Below are 20,008 nucleotides of genomic sequence, written 5' to 3'. Positions count from 1 at the left end.
GTTTGCCATTGGTTCGCTGTGCGTGCATGTGCGGTAAAACCAAATGCATGCTGCACGCGCACATGCACAGTGCGCACCACCATTTTTTAAACTACTGGTTTGCCTGAACTGGTAGCTTTTATTACTACCAGTGCGTTCGAACCAGTGCGAACCGGTAGCATTTCACCCCTGCCACGGACCCCCAAGACTTAAGATTTAAATCATAACATTTCTTCAAGCCTTCGTGGACCCCCTGTGATGACATTGCATGCTCCCCCCAATGGTTGGTTGCCCCCAGTTTGGACCGGTTCGCAAGAACCGGTAGTAAAACCGGTGGGAGGCCCCGTCCACTGCCCCGGATGTTGTCATCAGCGATCTGCGCATGCGCAGAAGCAAGGCGCATGCGCGCGATCCCGTTGCGAACCAGTAGTAAAAGTAGAACCCCCCCGCCCCCCCCATGGGTGCACAGACCACAGGTTAAGAACCACTGACACACCTTGTTCTCCTGTTCGTCTAATATTGTTTTTGAGCTTTGTCCACTGCGTTATTTGACAGATTTTGGGACACTTGAGTAATCTATTAAGTTTTTAATGCTTTTTTTCTCATTTGAAGACTTTATCTAAAAGATAGAATTCAAATAATTTAAATAACAAACAATACACAGGGTTCCCTCCTCACTGCCTGTCTCCTTGCTCACTGAAATATTTGCCCAGTCAAATAGGATAGGATCAGTGGTGGGTTGCTCCCGGTTCTGTCCGGTTCTATAGAACCGGTAGTAAAAGCGGCAGGAGGCTCCGCCCACCCACCCAGATGTCATAATTGACGATCTGCACATGCGCAGAAGCTTTTGTGCATGCGCGCATGCTCCTGTTGTGAACCGGTAGTAAAGGTAAGTAGAACCCACCCCTGGATAGGATACAGAGTAGGATGATATATATAGTGTAATGGAAAAAGTACTGAATTAGGACCAGGATTTAAATTCACCATCACATGAAGGTTGTGGGAGAGCCAGACAGTTGTTCACAGACCACAGCCTTGTTCTGATGAAATAAATGAAGGCGCACTACAGTTTATGCTGTCTTATGCTCCCAGTGGAAGGCCAGGATATACATCCAACACATAAATACCCACATTCACACAGTGTGTTTACTTAAGCCTTCAAAAGATTTTGTTTTCCAGGTTGAAAACAATCAGGATAATCCAAGATCCTCCTTCAGAACTGCTGTGAACTTAAATCGGAATGGTGATTTAAGGAATAGATAAGCTTTCTCTGTAGTGCATATGCAGCTGAACTGAACTTGTTCAAAGAAACTGTCAGAGGATTTCATGGCTGGGTATTTTGAGGCCCAGAAATTCTGAGGTTTTGAATAATCTGTGAAATGCCCCTCCCCCAAAAGAAAATAATTGTCTATAGCTGAAAAGGAATCCTTTTTAGAAAAATGGCAGAGGAAGTATTGTTCAAAGGGGCTTTTTCCCACTGAACTTTTTTCATACTTACTTTTTTAAATAAAGGGAAATCTAGTGACCCAAGCAGCTTTTGAATAGAAGAAGGACATCCAGCATGGGTCTTCTCTGCTTGGAGAATTTGTTCTTCTAGGAAAGAAACATGATGGCCAGCCATTTTCACAAATGCCTAAGAGACAGAAACAGAGATTAAGTCATCAAAAGAATTGGTCTTAATTTTGAAAAGATTTTCCAAAGTTACTTTTCAGCAACTGGAATATTTGTCTGTGTGTGTGAGTGATCAATGATCGTACTGAAATTATGTCTGATGTACTAAATTGACTGAAGCAATATTGATCTCTCTTGTTTGCTGTTAGTAACTTTTAAAAAAAGAATAATTCATGAGGTAAACTATAGTTTGTACTATTCTCTTTTTCTCAAGGTAGGTATATCTTAAATATGATTTTTTTTAAAAAAAAGAGAAATCCACATTTATGAAGGACAGACTTTGGGTCATTTTCCTTTGTTACCAACTAATAATTTTCAGGTCTAAACAGATTCACTTAGTATATTGGATACATATAAAAGAGAAAGTGAGGAGAGTAATTTTTTTAAAGTATTTTTTAAATAAAATTTATCATTATTTCCTTCTATCTGAAAACAAAATATAAAATCATAGTGAAAAAAAATATTGACATCTTATATAAAATTTGCAACATGGCTTTATAATTCAGCTATAATTAGTTCATGACCAAAGTTACGATGATACTGAAAAATGTGACTTATGACTGTTTTTCACACGTATGACCTTTGCAGCATCCTCATGATCATGTGATCAAAATTCAGATGCTTGACAACTGGTTCATATTTATGACTGTTGCTATGTTACAAGGTCACTTGATCATCTTTTGCAATCTTTTGACAAGCAAAGTCAATGGGGAAGCCAGATTCACTTAACAACTGAGATACTAACTTATCAACTGCAGTGATTCACTTAAGAACTGTGGCTGTGAAAAGTTGTAAAATGGGGCAAAGCTCACTTAACATATGTCTCATTTAACAACAGAAATTTGGACTCAGTTGTGGTCATAAGTCAAGGATTACCTGTATGGGAATTACAGTGACTTCTAAGAGTAGAATAGAAACAAATATTATATTAGTACTTAAAGAGAAAATGTTCAAGAGAAATTCATACATTGATGTGTCTTGAACATATAGAAAGAATAAATGAGGAATGTCTATGGAGATTCTCAGACATCCAGGTCATGGTTGTTCCAAAGGTGCTTTTTCAAGAGGCAACTGGACTTTCTGGTTTTTCTTTGAAGACGTTTCGCTTCTCATCCAAGAAGCTTCTTTAGCTGAAGAAGCTTCTTGGATAAGAAGCGAAATGTCTTCAAAGAAAACGCAGAAAGTCCAGTTGCCTCTTGAAAAAGCACCTTTGGGACAATAAATGAGGACTGAATTATAAAACAAACATGTGAATAGTGAGTGCCTGATAGAAAATGGGATACTGAGAAAGTCCCATTGAATTGAGCCGGGATCCTCAAAAAGGAAGATGTGAGTACATTAAAAGGCACAAGACAGTAGTAAGATGTGGTGGAACCAAAAATGGTTTACAAGGGTAAAAAGCTACAAAGAGATATAGTAAATACTGAAACTGGAGTTAGCTACATTTCCTTTTTTTAATTCATACCTAATTTCTTCCCATGTCTGTGTAGTGTTGTGTAATCTGATGCACAGTGTCATTTATCCAAAATTGTTCTGATTGGTATACGTTACATTATTTACATGTGCTTTTAGTGAATTCTAATTTTAAAAAATCTATCCACCACTTTTTTTTCACCTGTTTTCTGATAACAGTTTGATGATCCTTAATGGTAACAATCTTTTTAAATACTTCAACAGAACAGAACCTACTTGAAAACATAGGTTTCTGTTCCAACTTTACTTTATAATGTAAGCAACAAACCTCTAGTTTATCCACTTTTGTGTAGACATTGTTCATTTCTGAAACTTTGGCCTTAATAAGTGGAATCATCTCTTCCAAGAGAATGGATGTATCACTCCTAATCTGCATGAGGGAAAAGAGACACTATCACAAAGCATTGTCAATAAATACAAAAACATATTTAGTATACTGTAAGCAATATCATTTTATGTATTATATGGTGCCAAACATTTTCCTTTAGAAAATTCAGTATAGATGAACATACCAGTAAATTCCTTCCTAGGAATTTTATGTTCTGTAGCTACCTTCCATTATGCTACACTGATAGCTTGTTCCTTTACCAGCTATTAGGTCTCCATACTATGTAAGCCACAAAATGTTTCATATTTTAGCTTAAGGTTGCAAGAATATATACATTTTCTCCGTCCACAGCTGATTCTTAGCATGCTTCCATTACATCTGTTGATTCCCTGCCAATAGTGCCATTCTGATTTTTTGTGTGCAGCATGTTATGAGAAAACCAATTCTTTGATATCTATTCTGGCTTTGCTATCCACCCTCTTCTGCCTATCACTAATTAGCTGACAATGCATCCTACAACTGTACAACCGGAGCAGGACTGGGGTGGGTCTGGCTCCAGGATTCTGGCTACATCTTCTGGGTTAGATTCCTTTCTGTGCTCTTCCTCTACACTCTGCTCTGTTATTATTGTAGTTGAAGAACGCTAAAAAAAAGACCAAACCCAGATTGAAATCACAAAGGATGTTCAGAAGCAATGCTTCTACTTTGGATTTTTCTTCCCCCCCCCCCCTTTTTTTTTTTTTCAGGACAACACAGATCAGCTTCCAGGTTGCTCTATTCTATTTAGGAGTGACTGGTGGGAAGAGTTGTACCCATTATTTACTGTTTTGCTTTTCCAGACTTGCATTAAATCCAGCGATAGGCAGTTATGATACCTACAGTATTGCCAGCTGAGCAATATAATTCTATAGTATTGTGTGCACAATTCTGAGACACCCTGGCACTGCAGCAAACAAAGGTTGATAGGGACTCATAGAACATAGACTAATAGGATTGAAAGGGACTTTGGTGGTCTTCTAATCTAACCCTCCTGCTCAAGCAGGACATCATTTGTGACAAATGACAAGGTAGGGTAAGGTAGGATAGAGGGGGCAAAGGAAGGGAAGGGAAGGGAAGGGAAGGGAAGGGAAGGGAAGGAAAGGGAAAGGAAAGGAAAGGAAAGGAAAGGAAAGGAAAGGAAAGGAAAGGAAAGGAAAGGAAAGGAAAGGAAAGGAAAGGAAAGGAAAGGAAAGGAAAGGAAAGGAAAGGAAAGGAAAGGAAAGGAAAGGAAAGGGATATTTATCACCTGAAGAAGGATGAAGGGAAACCCTACAGTATTATAGGAGCAGTCATTCTTCTTTGACAATAAAACAAAAACAAAATTGGTTCAGGAAAGTAATGCACCCTTTTTGGGGGCAGAGGACAGCAATATGTACATTGAACAAATAATAATTAGTATGTTCTGGAAACATACAATCAGAAACTGTCCACACAACAAACATAATTAGTATTTGGGTACAGGAGAATCAATAGAAAAAGCTGATTGTTGTAAACATGCTAAACAAAGTAAACACAATGCATGTAACAAAAATGTGAAGTTTTCTGAAGCTAAAGAACTGCTGTCCTTCCAATCCAGAGTCTACATCATCTTACCATAAAAGGTACAGCATCTTTAGATAAAGCCCAATTTCTGGTGACTTCACAGACATCTCAATATTGGGTTTTGGTCAACAATAGGTAAATAGTTTACCACTGTCTTCTCTCAGAATGCTAAATCAATGTGTCAATCCAGCCTACAGCCCTGGCTTTTCCTGGGAAATTTTCATTCAATATTAACTATCAATTATGCTTAGTTTTCCCTCTCCTAGAGAAAGGAATTTTGTAAGGAAAGAAATGTGCAGCAAATACTTTTCTTTTTTATGCACACCTTTGCCGAAATAGGATCCTTTAAAAAAAAAAACACAGGTTAAGTCCTTGCAGAAATCCCCTTGGTGCCACATTAAAGGTCAAACCACATACAACATGTGGACTCACTATAGTTTCTTGTGGAAAATTGCAATCTTTTCGTAGATCTATGCAAAAGAAAATGTAGCAGCCAATAGATGATTTCCAAACTCAATTCTTCTGTAATTCCTCTGCAAACCACCCAGAATCACTTAGGTGAAATGGGTAGTGTAGAAATGTAATAAATAATAAAAAGTAAATTACCACAAGGAAGAGTTGGTGTGGGGAGAATAAGAGGCAGGAGTAGTGCTTGCTTCCTTGAATTTACTCAAAAAATTAAAAAGGCAGGATAAGGTAATGATAACTATAGTAATGTAATAACATATTAAACCATTTTTTTGTTATGTTGCTATTTTTTTTTCTGTATTGTAGATTCGGTGGCTTCTTCTGATACCTTCTACTTCTTTCCACCATTGGAATTGTTTGAAATTATGTTTATAACATTACATGTTGGAGGAATTTTCCCATGAGCTTCTCCTGCCATTGAATTATACTTTTGTTTTGAATTTATTAACTCCTGTTCTTTCAAGTCATGAACATTATTTGTTACCCTGTTCAAAGCTCTCACTGGCTCTACTTTATCTTTTAAATCTTCCAATTAATGAGGATCAAATGAAATTAGTTGATCCTCTTTTTCTAGAAGAGGCTAGATAAAAAGTTTTCTGGGAAATCTGAATATTTATTGAATCTATTGAAATGATTTTGGATTGTTAACCAGTCAAAAAATCTCATTAGAACAAAATGTAACTTATTCAAAAAACGTAATATAGGTAAAGTCTCAAAGACATTGTCCATGCAGAGAAGACTCATCAGGAAATCATATTATTTCTGAGTTCTAAGCTTTTAATATTTCTTTTTTCAGTATTGCTGAAAAAAGCTGTATTTCACGCTTTTGTTCTGTTTAACCATTATTATTCTAATGTACTACAATATATTGAACTGCAGACTGTAAAATTTTTAAAATCAATAAAAACATAATAAAAGTAATTGCCTGTTTCTTGGATACAAGCAAAGAAAACAACAAGAAGATGACAAAGTTACACGGCGAGACACTAACAGACATACTGTAATTCTACCATTATCTATGCAGAAACATATGTCCTTGAAATCGATAATTCCCAGGAAAGTAACCTTAAATATTTTGTTGATTACAACTGGAGGAGAGAAATCTGAAACGGCAGAATCTGAATACTTATGAAAACAATTTATATATACTTAGGCAAGTTACCCTTTGACAATGTACTACATACTTGATAAATATATCATGCTCTTTGGAATGGGATTAGGTGGCTCAAGTGGCTAACTCACTGAGGTTTGTCAATCAGAAAGGTCAGCAGTGTGGCGGTTCGAATCCCTAGTACAGGTCTTCTGCGTGAGCAGGGGGTGGACTAGATGACCTCCAAGGTCCCTTCCAACTCTGTTAGTGTTACATCAGCCTTTTAAGCATTATTGTTTGTAAACTAAGCTGATGTGTGTCACACCTTACTTATCATGAATTAGAATGCAATGATTAAAAAGGGCACCACAAATCATTGCAATGCAAAGCACTGATTAAAGACACTGCAGAGAACCACCAGGTGAAGTTATGCTGTTATTTGCACAGGTGATATGAACAGGACTCTACCTTCATTTAAAATCACCAGTTGCAAAGTACTGTAGTCAATTTTCATGACACAAGATCAGTGGGCCTCTTGAGAATTTTGGCGGGTTTTTTTTGGTCCTAAGTAAAAAGTCCACAGCCACTTTCCAAGATGACCTTTGGACAACGATCAACTTCATGGCATTAGGTTATCTTCTCCACTGAAACATAGAGGGGAAATCTTGGGTAGTGTATGCAAAAATTCTCTCTAGAACTAATACGGGGAACCTTTCATATGGTATTCAAGCATCCACAAGGAGACATCTGTGAGCAGAGCTCCTTATTGTATCTATGCATGCAGGTAAGAATGGTGCACATAAAATTTACAAGTAAAGAGCACTTGTCTAGGCCCGTAAGTATTTGTGCACCATGGTGCCACCTTGTGGCTTAACCATCACTGTTCTCAGTAATAAAAGCCATTTCAGAGAAGGTTGTTATCAAGATGGCTGCCTCAGGAAGAATGTGAGCATGTGTATGTGTGTGCGGGCTCGCTCGCTGGAGTGTGTGTGAGAGAAGAGAGAAAGTCCTGTAGCTCCCTCTTCCCACACAGCTCACTGCAGCTGAGCTGCTGTTTCTAAATCACTCTCAAGATGGCCTCCAGAGGAGATAACATAAAGAGGAAGTATTTAGATTCTCCAAGGTCTTCAGAAGCTAAACATACCATATCAGTCATACCACAGAACTCATCCAGCCTTATTAACATCTCTTCTATACATTCTTCTACTGCTTTCATCTGAAAATAAAGAGATAATTTAAAATTACTGCCCCTGCAAAGTGAGAACATCCTCTGCATCCCAAAATTTGAATGACTTGACTTATTTAACAAAATTAAATTCTGACAGTTGAACACAATTTTTTTCTATTTCAGATTAAATTATGTGAACCTACATACAGAATGCATTTTTTTTTAAAAAAAATGCCATGCTTGACAAACTTGATTCTCCATGTTTTTTCTCGATGACAAGCATGCAAAATTTTTCTTGCTTGGATCCTTTCCAACATCACAGCAACCCAGTCTCTTTGCAGAAAGCATTTTGTTGGTGAAAGCCCATTTAAGGTGATGGAGTTCACCATCTAAGAATCTGTTTGAAACAACTTCCCCAATTTACAGTGATTATTGGAATTTGAATAAAATGGTCTTTGAGCGTCTCTGGTCTAAGACTGTAATAATAAATTGTTGTTGTTGTTGGTCTTTGAGCGAATCTGAAATAATACATGGTTAAATTTTTAACAATTGTCCTTTCTCTCATAATACCATTTCAAAGAAACATGTAACATAATCTGCAGTAATTTCACATACTTTTCCAATTACTTCATGTTTTGGAAAGGAAAGTGACAGAAAAAGCTAACTGCTGCAAATTTCAAACTACTTTCCTTCGGCCTAGAATAAATTTGGAATGTTTATAGAACAGAAACATTTTCTTTAAATCTGATGGTGAGAATTCTACTTGAAATAAAATAGAATCTATTATCTTTTGGTGATCTTCTGCAACCTGGTGCCTTTCAATTTTGGATGAGGTTAAGAAAGATTATTCAAAATGATTGTTGAAGCATTATTAAAAGGTGAAAATACGACGTATCTGAAGTGAATTAAAATAGATACTCCTAGTATAACTAGGTACTCTATCAAGTGTTATCTTTTTTTAAAGCAAACAGCGCCTTTAAAACAGTTCGTGTATTTTAAGCTTAACACGATGTGTGGTATCATCCATTATGGCTTATGTACAAGCCAGATCACTATCATTTATCCAACAAACCATGTTTTAGAAAATCTTGGTGAGAATTATGAGTGGAAACACTCATGATGGATTCCTGATTCCTATGCCATCATCACTATTTGTTCTAAAACTGTTTTCTTCCCCTACTTGATCACTACAGGTAAACCTTGAATTATGACCGGAAGCAAGGCTGCCATTGCGGTCATAAGACGTGCCAGTCATTAAGAGGGTCATCCTCTGACTGACCTGATTTTATGACATCTTTTTGCAGCAATCTAAGGGAATCTGCTGTCATTAATTGAATGCCATAGTCAAGTGAACCCACTGTCTGCAGAAACTGGAAATACATGCCAACTTGTGGCAAAAAAATCATATATTATGGTTATGGGACAGTGGGACACAGCAAACAGCCATAAATATGGGATGGTTGCCAAGTACCCTCAAAATACGATGTGACTTCGGGTGGATGCTGGGTGGCTGTCAGAACTTGAACTTTTTTTTGTTCCTTCATAACCTCAAACAGTTGCTAATCACCATAAAGTAAGTCAAGGACTACCTCTGTTATAGTATTTCTACTCTATTAAAAGTTAAGATTACAAAATTAAATATTTTTGCTTTCTTCTGTATTTCAGGACATATTCATTTTTACATACATACACACACACACATACATACATATTCCTATCTATCTATCTATCTATCTATCTATCTATCTATCTATCTATCTATCTATCTATCTGAATTTCTGTAAAGTTCAACACCACCTTTAAAAGCCTTAAATAATCCCTATTATCAGAGTTATATTTCACTTTTTAGGTCACAGACTATCACTTGAAATCATCTCTTCTAATATTTCAAGGAACAGGCCTTACATAAACATTACATCATATTCTCCTTATTTCCTCTGGTGGCCTTTCCACAGGCAGGCAGGATGTTTAGGAACACTTTACATATGACAATTGTTCACCCACACCCATTGCCTATTGGTAGCCCTGCAACCGCCAAGCTATTATATTGTGCTTATAACTGCATACAATTTAGAAAATGAACATGATAACAAATGGCATAAATATACGCCTTAAGTTCTTGTCAATAACAGCCTTGCAAAAATCTGTGACATTTAAATAAACTCCTTTTAGAATTTAAATTATGAGTCTGTGAAGGATTGAGACAAATCTATGATGTAGCTCAATATCTATTAGTCAAGAATTGTCTTTTGATATTTCTGTATTGGTTCAAAACACAAAGAAGGACATACATAAAGACATGAGCAAAGTCTTTTCAATAATTCATCTTGTTTATTTTAAAAACATTTAAATTGATACTCCTACTGAGATTTCAGATAGACAGTGGGCTAAATTTACAGAATATACTACATAAACATATTTGGGCATTATCTCTACTAATCTCTGAAGCGATAGGCCTTCTGAATGGCAGTGTTCGAGAAAATGGATTGAAACACTACTTCTTCAAGGAAGACCCTTAAATTCTGCAGTGTTTTCCTAAAACCAGAAATAAAATTATGTTTCCAGGTAGCCCAATATAGTGCTATAATATTTGGCAATGCCTTTCTGATAGAAAAGAGCATTCTAAAATATGTTCAGAAATGTTATTGCAGAAATGTAAATGCTAAGCCAGCATTTCATTTTCAACTCCATGGGATTTCAATTATCACTTTCTTCTGTTAAAATGAAACTGATTATTGCCATGCCACCATGAGGAACTAATTTACACCAAACAAGAAAAACTAAAGGCAGAAAATATTGCTCATTGTTAAGGACACTATCAAGCAAATGATCCATATTATGTAATTTGGGTCAGTTGCAAATTTGGAATTCAAAACTGACATTTGTCCTCACCCCGTGTGACATGAATTCAAATTAAACAGTTACTGTAACAGGCACAAATGTATTAAGTTTGCAGTTTATTGATTATATTTATTAATAGTTTGTTACATTGATAATAAACTTGGGGGGGCAGGGTGGATAAAAATCAATGATTTTTTTTAAAAAAACCAAAAAGATCATATTTTTTTTATTTAAATCGGATTTTTTGATTTAAATCAGACTTTTTTGATTTTTATCTAATTTATTTTAATAAAAAACTTTTGGGGTAAAAATCTATCGTAAGATAATTTTCTTTTTTAGATACATAAATAATTTAGTTTATTCAGCATGGAATGGAGCTTAGTTATGTAGCATGAGGCTGTATATTCTGCAACACTGGGACTATCCATGAGTCAACAGTGGGTCAAAGGAGTAGCAGAGATGACAGTTGCTCTTTAAAAATTATGATTTAAATCGAGTTGATTTAAATCAAGCCTTTTTACTAGTGATTTAAATCATGATTTAAATTGTGATTTAAATCAACTCGATTTAAATCAAATCCACCCTGGGGGGTGGGGGAGCACAGACTGTTTTTTTCAAGAAGGAATTAAGAACATACTTCTTCAGGAGATTATTCTCACTTAGATCTTACTCAAGCACATCCATCACTGGAGGTTTTCAAAAACAGACTGGACAACCATATGAGTGGGATAATATAAGGTCTGCTGCCTTGAGCAGAGGGTTGGACTAGAAGAACTTTGAGGTCCTTTCAGCTCTATGCTTCTATGTTTTATGTTCAATGTTCTAACTAAGGAGATCACTAAAAATTCCATTTACTTTGCTATTCAGGTTAATATGGCAGAACTCAAAAAAATCCAGAAAAAATTCATTGTTACTTACATTCACAACATTTCCTAACATATTCTTTCTCTGATATAAGTACTAATTAATTTTTGGACAATATAATTTATCTTGTTTTTGTTCTTTAGTCTTTATTTGATTTATATACCGCCCTACTCCCGAAGGACTCAGGGCGGTGAACAGCCAAACAATAAAATACATAAATACAAAATTTAAAAAACAGAATAAAACCGAATTAAACAAATTTGGCCCAGACAGATTTAAAACACCCCAATCATTTAAAAACAGATTAAAATTTACGTATTAAAAGAGAAAAAGGGGAAAAAGATTAGGCCAGGCCCGCCTGGTGGAATAAAAAGGTCTTGAGAGCGCGGCCGACGGTGCGCAGATCTGGGATCATCTGTATCTCCGGGGGAAGCTCATTCCAGATAGTAGGTGCCCCCACAGAGAAGGCTCTCCCCCTGGGGGCCGCCAGTTGATATTGTTTGGCCGATGGCACCTGGAGGAGCCCCTCTCTATGAGAGTGTACCAGCTGGTGGGTGGCTATTGGTGGTAGTAGGCGGTCCCGTAAGTAATCAGGTCCTAAGCCATGGTTAGGACCTGGTCTTTAACAATTTTCCAGTGCAGGCTTCTTCTATACACATTTCTTCAGTGTAATTTTTGACTACTTACTACTATTTGTATACTACTTTCCATAATATACTGTACCTTCTTTTCATATACAGATTTTCTGCTTATTTTTGCTGAAAAACAAATACTGGTATTATGAAGTCTGGCAGAAGCAGAGCCTTGGTACTACAGTGGTTTAAAGCACCCTGTTATTAACACAGCTGCCTGCAATTTACTGCTGGTTCGAATCTCTCCAAGGCTCAAGGTTGACTCAGCCTTCCATCCTTTCTAAGGTAGGTTAAATGAGGACCCAGTTTGTGGGGGCAATAAGCTGACTTTGTATAAATATACAAAAGGATGAAGGCTATTGCTTAACGCACTGTAAGCCGCCCTGAGTCTCCGGAGAAGGGCGGCATATAAATCAAATTAAAAAAAAAAAAAAAAACACACACAAATTCTCCAGAACCCACAAATTCAGTGTAACCCACAGCAAAATTATTTTACATCCCTAATTGAAATATTCATTTTGGGTTCACCCATCATCTGTAAAATAAACAGGAAATAAACTTTGTGCCTAAAGCTTTATATGTTCATTTTTCTTTCACTTGATTAAGCAGTACTGGAACTGGTTAGCTTTGATTAAATATTACCAGAAATTCCCTACATCAGGGGTGTCAAAGTCACAGCCCACGGGCTGGATGCATCACGTGCTGGCCACGCCCAGCCCCGGTTTAGCGAAGGGGAAAAAAGTCGTGATACGTCACATGACAACGTGATGCCGTGAGTTTAACACCACTGCTCTAGATTGTAGATTAGAAGGGAAAGTGAGAAGTTACACAATCTTGAACAACCAACAAGTCATTCCCAGGCAACAAGCCCAATAAATCTATTCATATAAATTTGGGGATGCGGTGGCTCAGTGGTTAAGATGGTGAGTTTGTTGATCAGAAAGGTCAGCAGTTCGGTGGTTCGAATCCCTAGAGCCACGTAACAGAGTGAGCTCCCATTACTTGCCCCAGTTTCTGCCAACCTAGCAGTTTGGAAGCATGTAAAAATGCAAGTAGAAAAATAGGGACCACCTTGGTGGGAAGGTAACAGTGTTCTGTGTGCCCTTGGCATTTAGCCACACGATCACGGAATCATCATCAGAAAGCTGGCCCTTCATCTTAGAAACGGAGATGAGCACTGCCCCCTGGAGTCGGGAACGACTAGCACATATGTGCAAGGGGAACCTTTACCTCTACCTTATAAATTTGTATTTAAAAGTAGCCTCACAAACATGTCCACTTAATCCAGGGGTGAAATCCAGCAGGTTCTGGAGAACCGATAGCAGAAATTTTGAGCAGTTCAGAGAACCAACCATCTCTGGCTGGCCCCAGAGTGGAGTGGGAATGGAGACTTTGGAATATCCTTCCCCCAGGAGTGGGGAGGGAATGGGGATTTTGCAGTATCCTTCTCCTGGAGTGGGGTGGGAATGGAGATTTGGCAGTATCCTTCCCCTGCCACGCCACACCACACCACACCATGCCCACCAAGCCACGCCCACAGAACCGGTAGTAAAAAAATTTGGATTTCACCACTGACTTAACCTAATTACTAGGGGAAAATCCTATTTAAAGATGGTTTACTTTGGCATAAATGTGGCTAAATTCATGTAGTTAATTATAGAATATCTAAACCAACCCAAGCTAGTTAAGTTTATGACATCTTGTATTTTGCTTTGAATGGGGCATAACAGACATGTTCAAAAGAGCCTTGATAGTACAGTGGTCTACGCACCCTGTTATTAACACAGCTGCCTGCAATTTACTGCTGGTTCGAATCTCTCCAAGGCTCAAGGTTGACTCAGCCTTCCATCCTTTCTAAGGTAGGTGAAATGAGGACCCAGTTTGTGGGGGCAATAAGCTGACTTTGTATAAATATACAAAAGTATGAAGGCTATTGCTTAATGCATTGTAAGCCGCCCTGAGTCTCCGGAGAAGGGCGGCATATAAATCAAATTAAAAAAAAAAAAGCAATTATGCTAGATTGTTTTTATTAACGGAGGCATGGAAGTTTAGTAGCCATTATTCCACAATCATAAACAAACATGACAAAAGTTAAGAGTGTCAGTCATCACGCAGCAGTAGATAGCATAGACTCTTAAGGATTAGCAAAACCAAACCTGACATTTTCTTCCCTTGGGCTAATCTGAGCACATAAAACAGTATTGATGCTATTATAAAAAACAAAGTAGGAGAAAACTGATGCTCTAATTCAGGTATTTATCTTGCTCTTAACAGTCTTGAGGGAGATAATTTATTGACTCTAAACACACACACACATTTAAACATCTGAATAAGTCTCTTCATGAGGTGTCAGTTGAAGTTCATTGAATTTATTCTGGGAAAATTATTATTTATGAAGTAGCAAATAATAAGTCTGCTTTGTGAACCAAGTCACAGGGACAAAATGTAGACTGAGGCAAAGTGTAGAATAACCTCATTCAGTTGCTCTGTTCAGTTCAGCCTTCCCAGCCCCAAGTCAAACTGTTCACATCTACTACGGTAGTATCAGACTACAGAAGACTTTGATTTAACCAGCAGCATGAAATTCCAAGCACTGCATTGGGCTTTGTGAAGCATGACAACCATCATACTTCCCAAAATGGATGAGGCCACGACCAGGTGAGCCAAACTGACGGTTTGGATTTTTTTAAGATGAGGTTCCTGCAAATAAGGCACCTATTTTATCACTTAAAATTAATATATTTATTAGATTCTTTTTATCCCACCTTTATTATTTTATAAATAACTCAGGCTGGTGAACATACCTAATACCCTCTCCTCCCATTTTCCTCACAATAACCCTGTGAGGTGGTTTGAGCTGAGAGAGAATGACTAGCCCAAAGTCACCCAGCTGGCTTTCATGGCTAAAGTGGGATAAAATTCACAATCAAACAAATGATTCTGCCATCACTTGTTTAGCTGAACCTACAGTTCATAGTAATTTAACCTGTTGGAATTAAAACAGTTTGGAGAGCAAAGATTTATTTGCCCAGACCACACTTGGAAAAACTATACTTTAAAATATCAACAATGTCAGAATTCAGGTATTAAATGTTAAACAGTATAAATTCTCTCTATTGTTCCTTACATCGTTTGTTCTGGATAACCTTCATATGTATAGACATACAACAACTCTTAAATGTATGGCAAAAGTACTGTTTTCATTTCATTAATCATGTGTGTCTATTATTTTTTCTCATACTTTTCCTTTTATTAACACTGTTACTTTAAATACTACATTGAAGATCTTTAAAAATTCAATTCAATCTGAATTAAATTAAATCTTATATACATTTGACTTGGATTATTTACCATCAAGTTAGTGTTAACTGTTAGTGGCCACACAGATTTTCTCTATTATGTTACAAAATTTAAAACTGGAAAATTTGCATATATTTGCTTATATTTGTTCTATGCACACACACAATAAATCTTTACAAAATTACTCTCAATAATCCAATTTCAGCATTTTGCTGCTGATTCATACAAATCTCAACAATCTATTCAACTCTCCCCAAGAGACACCAACATAAAAAAAAGTTGTGCTTTGTTCAAAAGAGATCACTTCCAATATACTGCAATAAAACTATGTGCCCTGAAAATCCTTAACTACGTTGAAATGTTATAAGACATTCCTATTTGTGTGTGTGAGAGAGGTAAGAAATATAATTCAAGTACAGTACTTTATTAATGGGCCTGTTCTTTACTTTGGGTATTAAGTTTTTAAACCCACTATTCTCTTATATGACACTCTTCCGTTTTTTTTTTTTTAACGTATAAAACTGGATGCTAACAATGCAAATTTTTGCAATTCGCATTATCAAGAAATTCTGTCAACTGAAAATACTTTTGGATGCTAATAGTACAGTATTCACAGCTCAGATATTCAGAAAGTCAGCCCATTAAAAATAAATTTAGCACAACAAACTAAACAGCCTTTAAAAAGAGCTTGGAAAAAAGTTTTCAACCTTAGCTAAAACCGGGCAGAAAGTGAACTCTATAAGAAAGGCCTATTCCTTGTGCCTGTTGTTGCTAACAGCCAAATGAGCCCACAGATGCAAATGATGTTCAGTAATTTAACTCTTTGGATACTAATATCAATATTTTAAACAGAGTTTGAACATTAAGTGGAATATAGATATAACCTAACCTTGTAATATCCAGGGAATAAGTCAATCCCATCTAAAATTACATTTCCCAATTAAATATTTACAGGCCAAGCAGTGGCCTCACAATATTGATGGGACCTTTGCCCTTGTCTCCCCTTTCTCCATTTTATTTACATATTGAACTGAAGCAGAAGAGAAACTTATGATACTTAATATGAATCTACAGGCTGACTGACCTCAAAAGATTGGAGACAGCTTAAGAAAAAAAGCATGCAAGCAATTCCAGCTCAAAGACTCCCAAGGATACAGTGGATCAAAATACTAATGAAAGATCGAGGAAGACCAACAGGTAATGTTCTCACCCAACAGTTAATCACTGTTTGTTTGTTTTTTAAAGTATTGGATCATTTATATTGTTATATACGGATGCCTTCATTGCACTGTGGAGTAACTGCTTCCAGAGGTAAAGTGATCCCTTAACAAAATCAAGAAAAAGCAGAAGGCACGCCCCTAAGGAGGCAAAAACCCACAAGAGTGGCACGGGTGTAAAGGATGCCTTTCACATCCTTTAGCTGCCTTGCCTGCCACTCTGCAGATTGCCTCATTATTCCACATCCTCGGTGCCAGTTCCTGGCTCTGAGCTGCGTCCATACGACCCACGAACCCCAAGGAACTCAGCGTCGTGGATTTGCACAATCCACGGAATAAGGCACAGGGGCTTAAAGTTCGGACAACACGCTCAACTAAAACGCGGTAGGCTAACCTGGGATTCGGTAGGTCGTGGGAATCCAGCGGCCCTCTCCAAGCATCTCCTTCCCTTCCCGAGGATTCCCCCCAGGTGCACAAACCCCTAAGGATGCCTAGGGTCTCCCCCACCTCTTACAATGCTCCGCTCTACATGGCCACCCCAGCAGCCTCCCACCGTACCTCCTTCCCGGTCTCAGGGGGCAGACAGTAAGCGAGCGGCCGAGCCCCGCCGGCCTCCCTCTCCTCCGCTGCCGCCTTCCGCCGCGGCTCTCCGTCCTCGGCGGCGTCCGCGATCAGCTCCGCCGCCCAGCCGTCGATTGCTGGGAAGGCGGAGGAGGAGGAGGAGGCGGGCGGCGAGGGGCGGCCTCCGGAGGCTGCGGCTCCCCCTTCGGCGGCCGCCTGGCTCATGTCAGCCGCGCGCCTTCTCTCGGGCTGGGGGCCGCGGCACAGCCGACAGCCAACCGGCGCCGCTCCCGCTCCAGCTGCCGCAGCTTTGCAAAAGCGCAGCGCCGGGCTTTGCAGCGGCTCTTCTGGGAGCCTGGTTTTCCGCGCGGCCGGAGTCAGGGCGCCTCCTAGCGAGCAGGGACCGGAATTGCTCGCTTTCGGAAGCTGTGGGTCTTGGAAGGACGTGGATATCACATGGGGAGCCGGGGGTGGGGGAAAGGTTTACTCGGGAGGAGAACTGGCTGAAAACCCGCATGGCACAACATAGGAGGACAAACCCATCAGGACAAGATTCAAGCATCTGCATTTAAAAGGCAAAGGCCACCCTTTTGAAGACAGCAAAGTTGAGACTCTAGAAAAAGTGCAGAGGAGAGTAACCAGGATGATTAGGGGACTGGAGCAGGGATGGGTTCTACTTACCTTTACTACCGGTTTGCAATGGGGCACGTGCGTGTGCTCTTCTGCACATGTGCAGAAGCATTTTGATGACGTCAGGTTCAGTGGCGGAGCCTCCCGCCGGTTTTACTACCGGTTCTATAGAACCGGTGTAAACCGGATGCAACCCACCACTGGACTGGAGACTAAAACATATGACGAACGGTTACATGAACTGGGCATGGCTAGTCTAGTGAAGAGAAGGACCAGGGGAGACATGATAGCAGTCTTCCAATATTTGAGGGGCTGCCACAGAGAGGAAGGGGTCAAGCTGTTTTCCAAAGCACCTGAAGGCCAAACAAGGAATAATGGATGGAAACTGACCAAGGAGAGATTCATCCTTTCTGACAGTGAGAACAATCAACCAATGGAACAGCTTGCCTTCGGAAGTTGTGGGAGCCTCATCACTTGAGACTCAAGAAAAAATTGGACTGCCATTTGTCAGAAATGGCATAGGGTCTCCTGCTTGAGCGGGGAGTTGGACTAGATGACCTACAAGGTCCCTTCCAACTCTGTTAATCTGTCTGACAGAGAGGACCACTGGTTTGAAAGAGGGGTCAAAGAGGCCATCTGTGTCAAAATTGAACATCCCCTTCTCAACAGAGGGGAGGGATAGGACATCATCTTTCTCCAGTCTACAACACAGTCCTTTCAACAATTCCAATCCCATTTGCACCACTCAGGTGACCCTGAGGACACAGATAACATCTCCAAGTGGCTTCTAAAAGAATGCAAATGACCAGCTGTCTGCAAGGAGTATAAATTCTTCCATTCCCCACCATCCAGTCAGAGCTGAAGAAGCTTCTTGGATGAGAAGTGAAACGTCTTCAAAGAAAAACCAGAAAGTCCAGTTGCCTCTTGAAAAAAGCACCTTTGGGACAACCATAATGATTGAGAATCTCCATGGACATTTGAAAACCTGAATTTTCACCCAAGCTGCTTTGTGGCTAATAATAGTGTCGGGTTTCTTTTTTTTTCAAAATCTCTTTTCTTTCTCCTGTTGCAAAATGGTTTTGCTTTAACAGTTTTAACTATTCTCTTAAAATTTGAATTGCTTTGGGATACTCTGTGGGAAAAGACTATGAAGAAGGTTTAAAACTTCTCAACAGCTAAAAAGCCACACACAACCAGGCACCATATAAACACCACACAGAACAGCCCAAAGCCCACAGAGAAGTTCCCTGAAGATGGGTTCCAGCACGAGTCTGAAAGCTCAGAAGACTAAACCTCTGGTCCTGGTGACCCAGATTGGATCCTGCAACATTATCCTGGGACATGTATATATCCTGGGACATGTATATTTGCCTTCACTTGTGAGACGTTTTAAAGAAACACATTGGAAAGGTTGCAATTGAAACCAAGGCATCCTCTATAGATTCATAATAGCAGTACTTTTATTATGCAGTTCCAACTAAGTGCAGAACAGACAGTAAAACAACAAATCAAATCAAATTTAGTTTGATCCTGGCTCTCTCTGCTGTGTATCTCTGTCTGCGTACACATATATTTTCGTTCAATCATGTTTGATTCTCAGAGACTGCCCAGAGAAGCCCCTGCCAAGTTTCTTGGCAAATTTTTTCAGAAGTATTCTGCCCTTGTCTCCTTCCCAGGGCTAAGAGAAAGTGACTGGTCCAAGGTCTCTAACTTTGTGGATAAGATGGGACTAGAACTCAGAATCTATTTATTTATTTATTTATTAGTTCGATTTATATGCCGCTCTTCTCCGGAGACTCAAGGCGGCTTACAATGCATTAAGCAATAGCCTTCATACTTTTGTATATACCTGCTTAGTAGGGCTTTTTGGCCCCCCCTAAGTGGTGTTCTATTTTATACAAAGTCAACTTATTGCCCCCACAAACTGGGTCCTCATTTTACCTACCTCAGAAGGATGGAAGGCTAAGTCAATCTCCCAGTTTTTAGCCTTATGTCTTAACCACTATATCAAACTGGGTTGTGTGTGAGTGTGTATGTGTGCACAATCATGTTTGCTTTATAAGCAGTCAAATTGAATTTATGAAACGCATGCGTGCGCGCACACACACAGAGAGAGCAAGCAGAAATATAACACTTACTTCCTGTTGTCCTTCATAGAATGATGGGACACCTTCAACTGTTGCCTGTTGTGTAAGTGTTAAAGGC

At 38.9% G+C, this 20,008-nt stretch overlaps 1 protein-coding gene across 3 annotated transcripts in view; it reads right to left on the bottom strand.

Moving 5' to 3' along the window:
• BCAS4 (breast carcinoma amplified sequence 4) overlaps positions 1 to 17,412 on the bottom strand; it is a 45,859-nt gene extending 28,447 nt beyond the window's left edge. For 2 of the 3 annotated variants that reach the window (XM_070941756.1, XM_070941753.1), the window contains exons 1-4: positions 17,171 to 17,412; positions 7,735 to 7,806; positions 3,392 to 3,493; positions 1,478 to 1,612 (exon numbers count right to left, since the gene is read on the bottom strand). In XM_070941756.1, coding sequence (XP_070797857.1) covers positions 1,478 to 1,612; positions 3,392 to 3,493; positions 7,735 to 7,806; positions 17,171 to 17,398 — 537 coding nt within the window. In that variant the 5' untranslated portion in view covers positions 17,399 to 17,412. The remainder of the gene's footprint in view (positions 1 to 1,477; positions 1,613 to 3,391; positions 3,494 to 7,734; positions 7,807 to 17,170) is intronic. The other variant, XM_070941755.1, reaches the window with a different exon arrangement.
• Between the last annotated feature and the right edge of the window lie 2,596 nt (positions 17,413 to 20,008).

The sequence above is a fragment of the Pituophis catenifer genome, unplaced genomic scaffold, assembly GCF_029215685.1.
Source record: "Pituophis catenifer annectens isolate HBS135680 unplaced genomic scaffold, rPitCat1.0.hap2 SCAF_3, whole genome shotgun sequence".
In the NCBI taxonomy this organism is placed as follows: domain Eukaryota; kingdom Metazoa; phylum Chordata; class Lepidosauria; order Squamata; family Colubridae; genus Pituophis; species Pituophis catenifer.
Note: the sequence above shows the minus strand (reverse complement) of the source record. Positions and strands in the feature narration are given on the sequence as shown.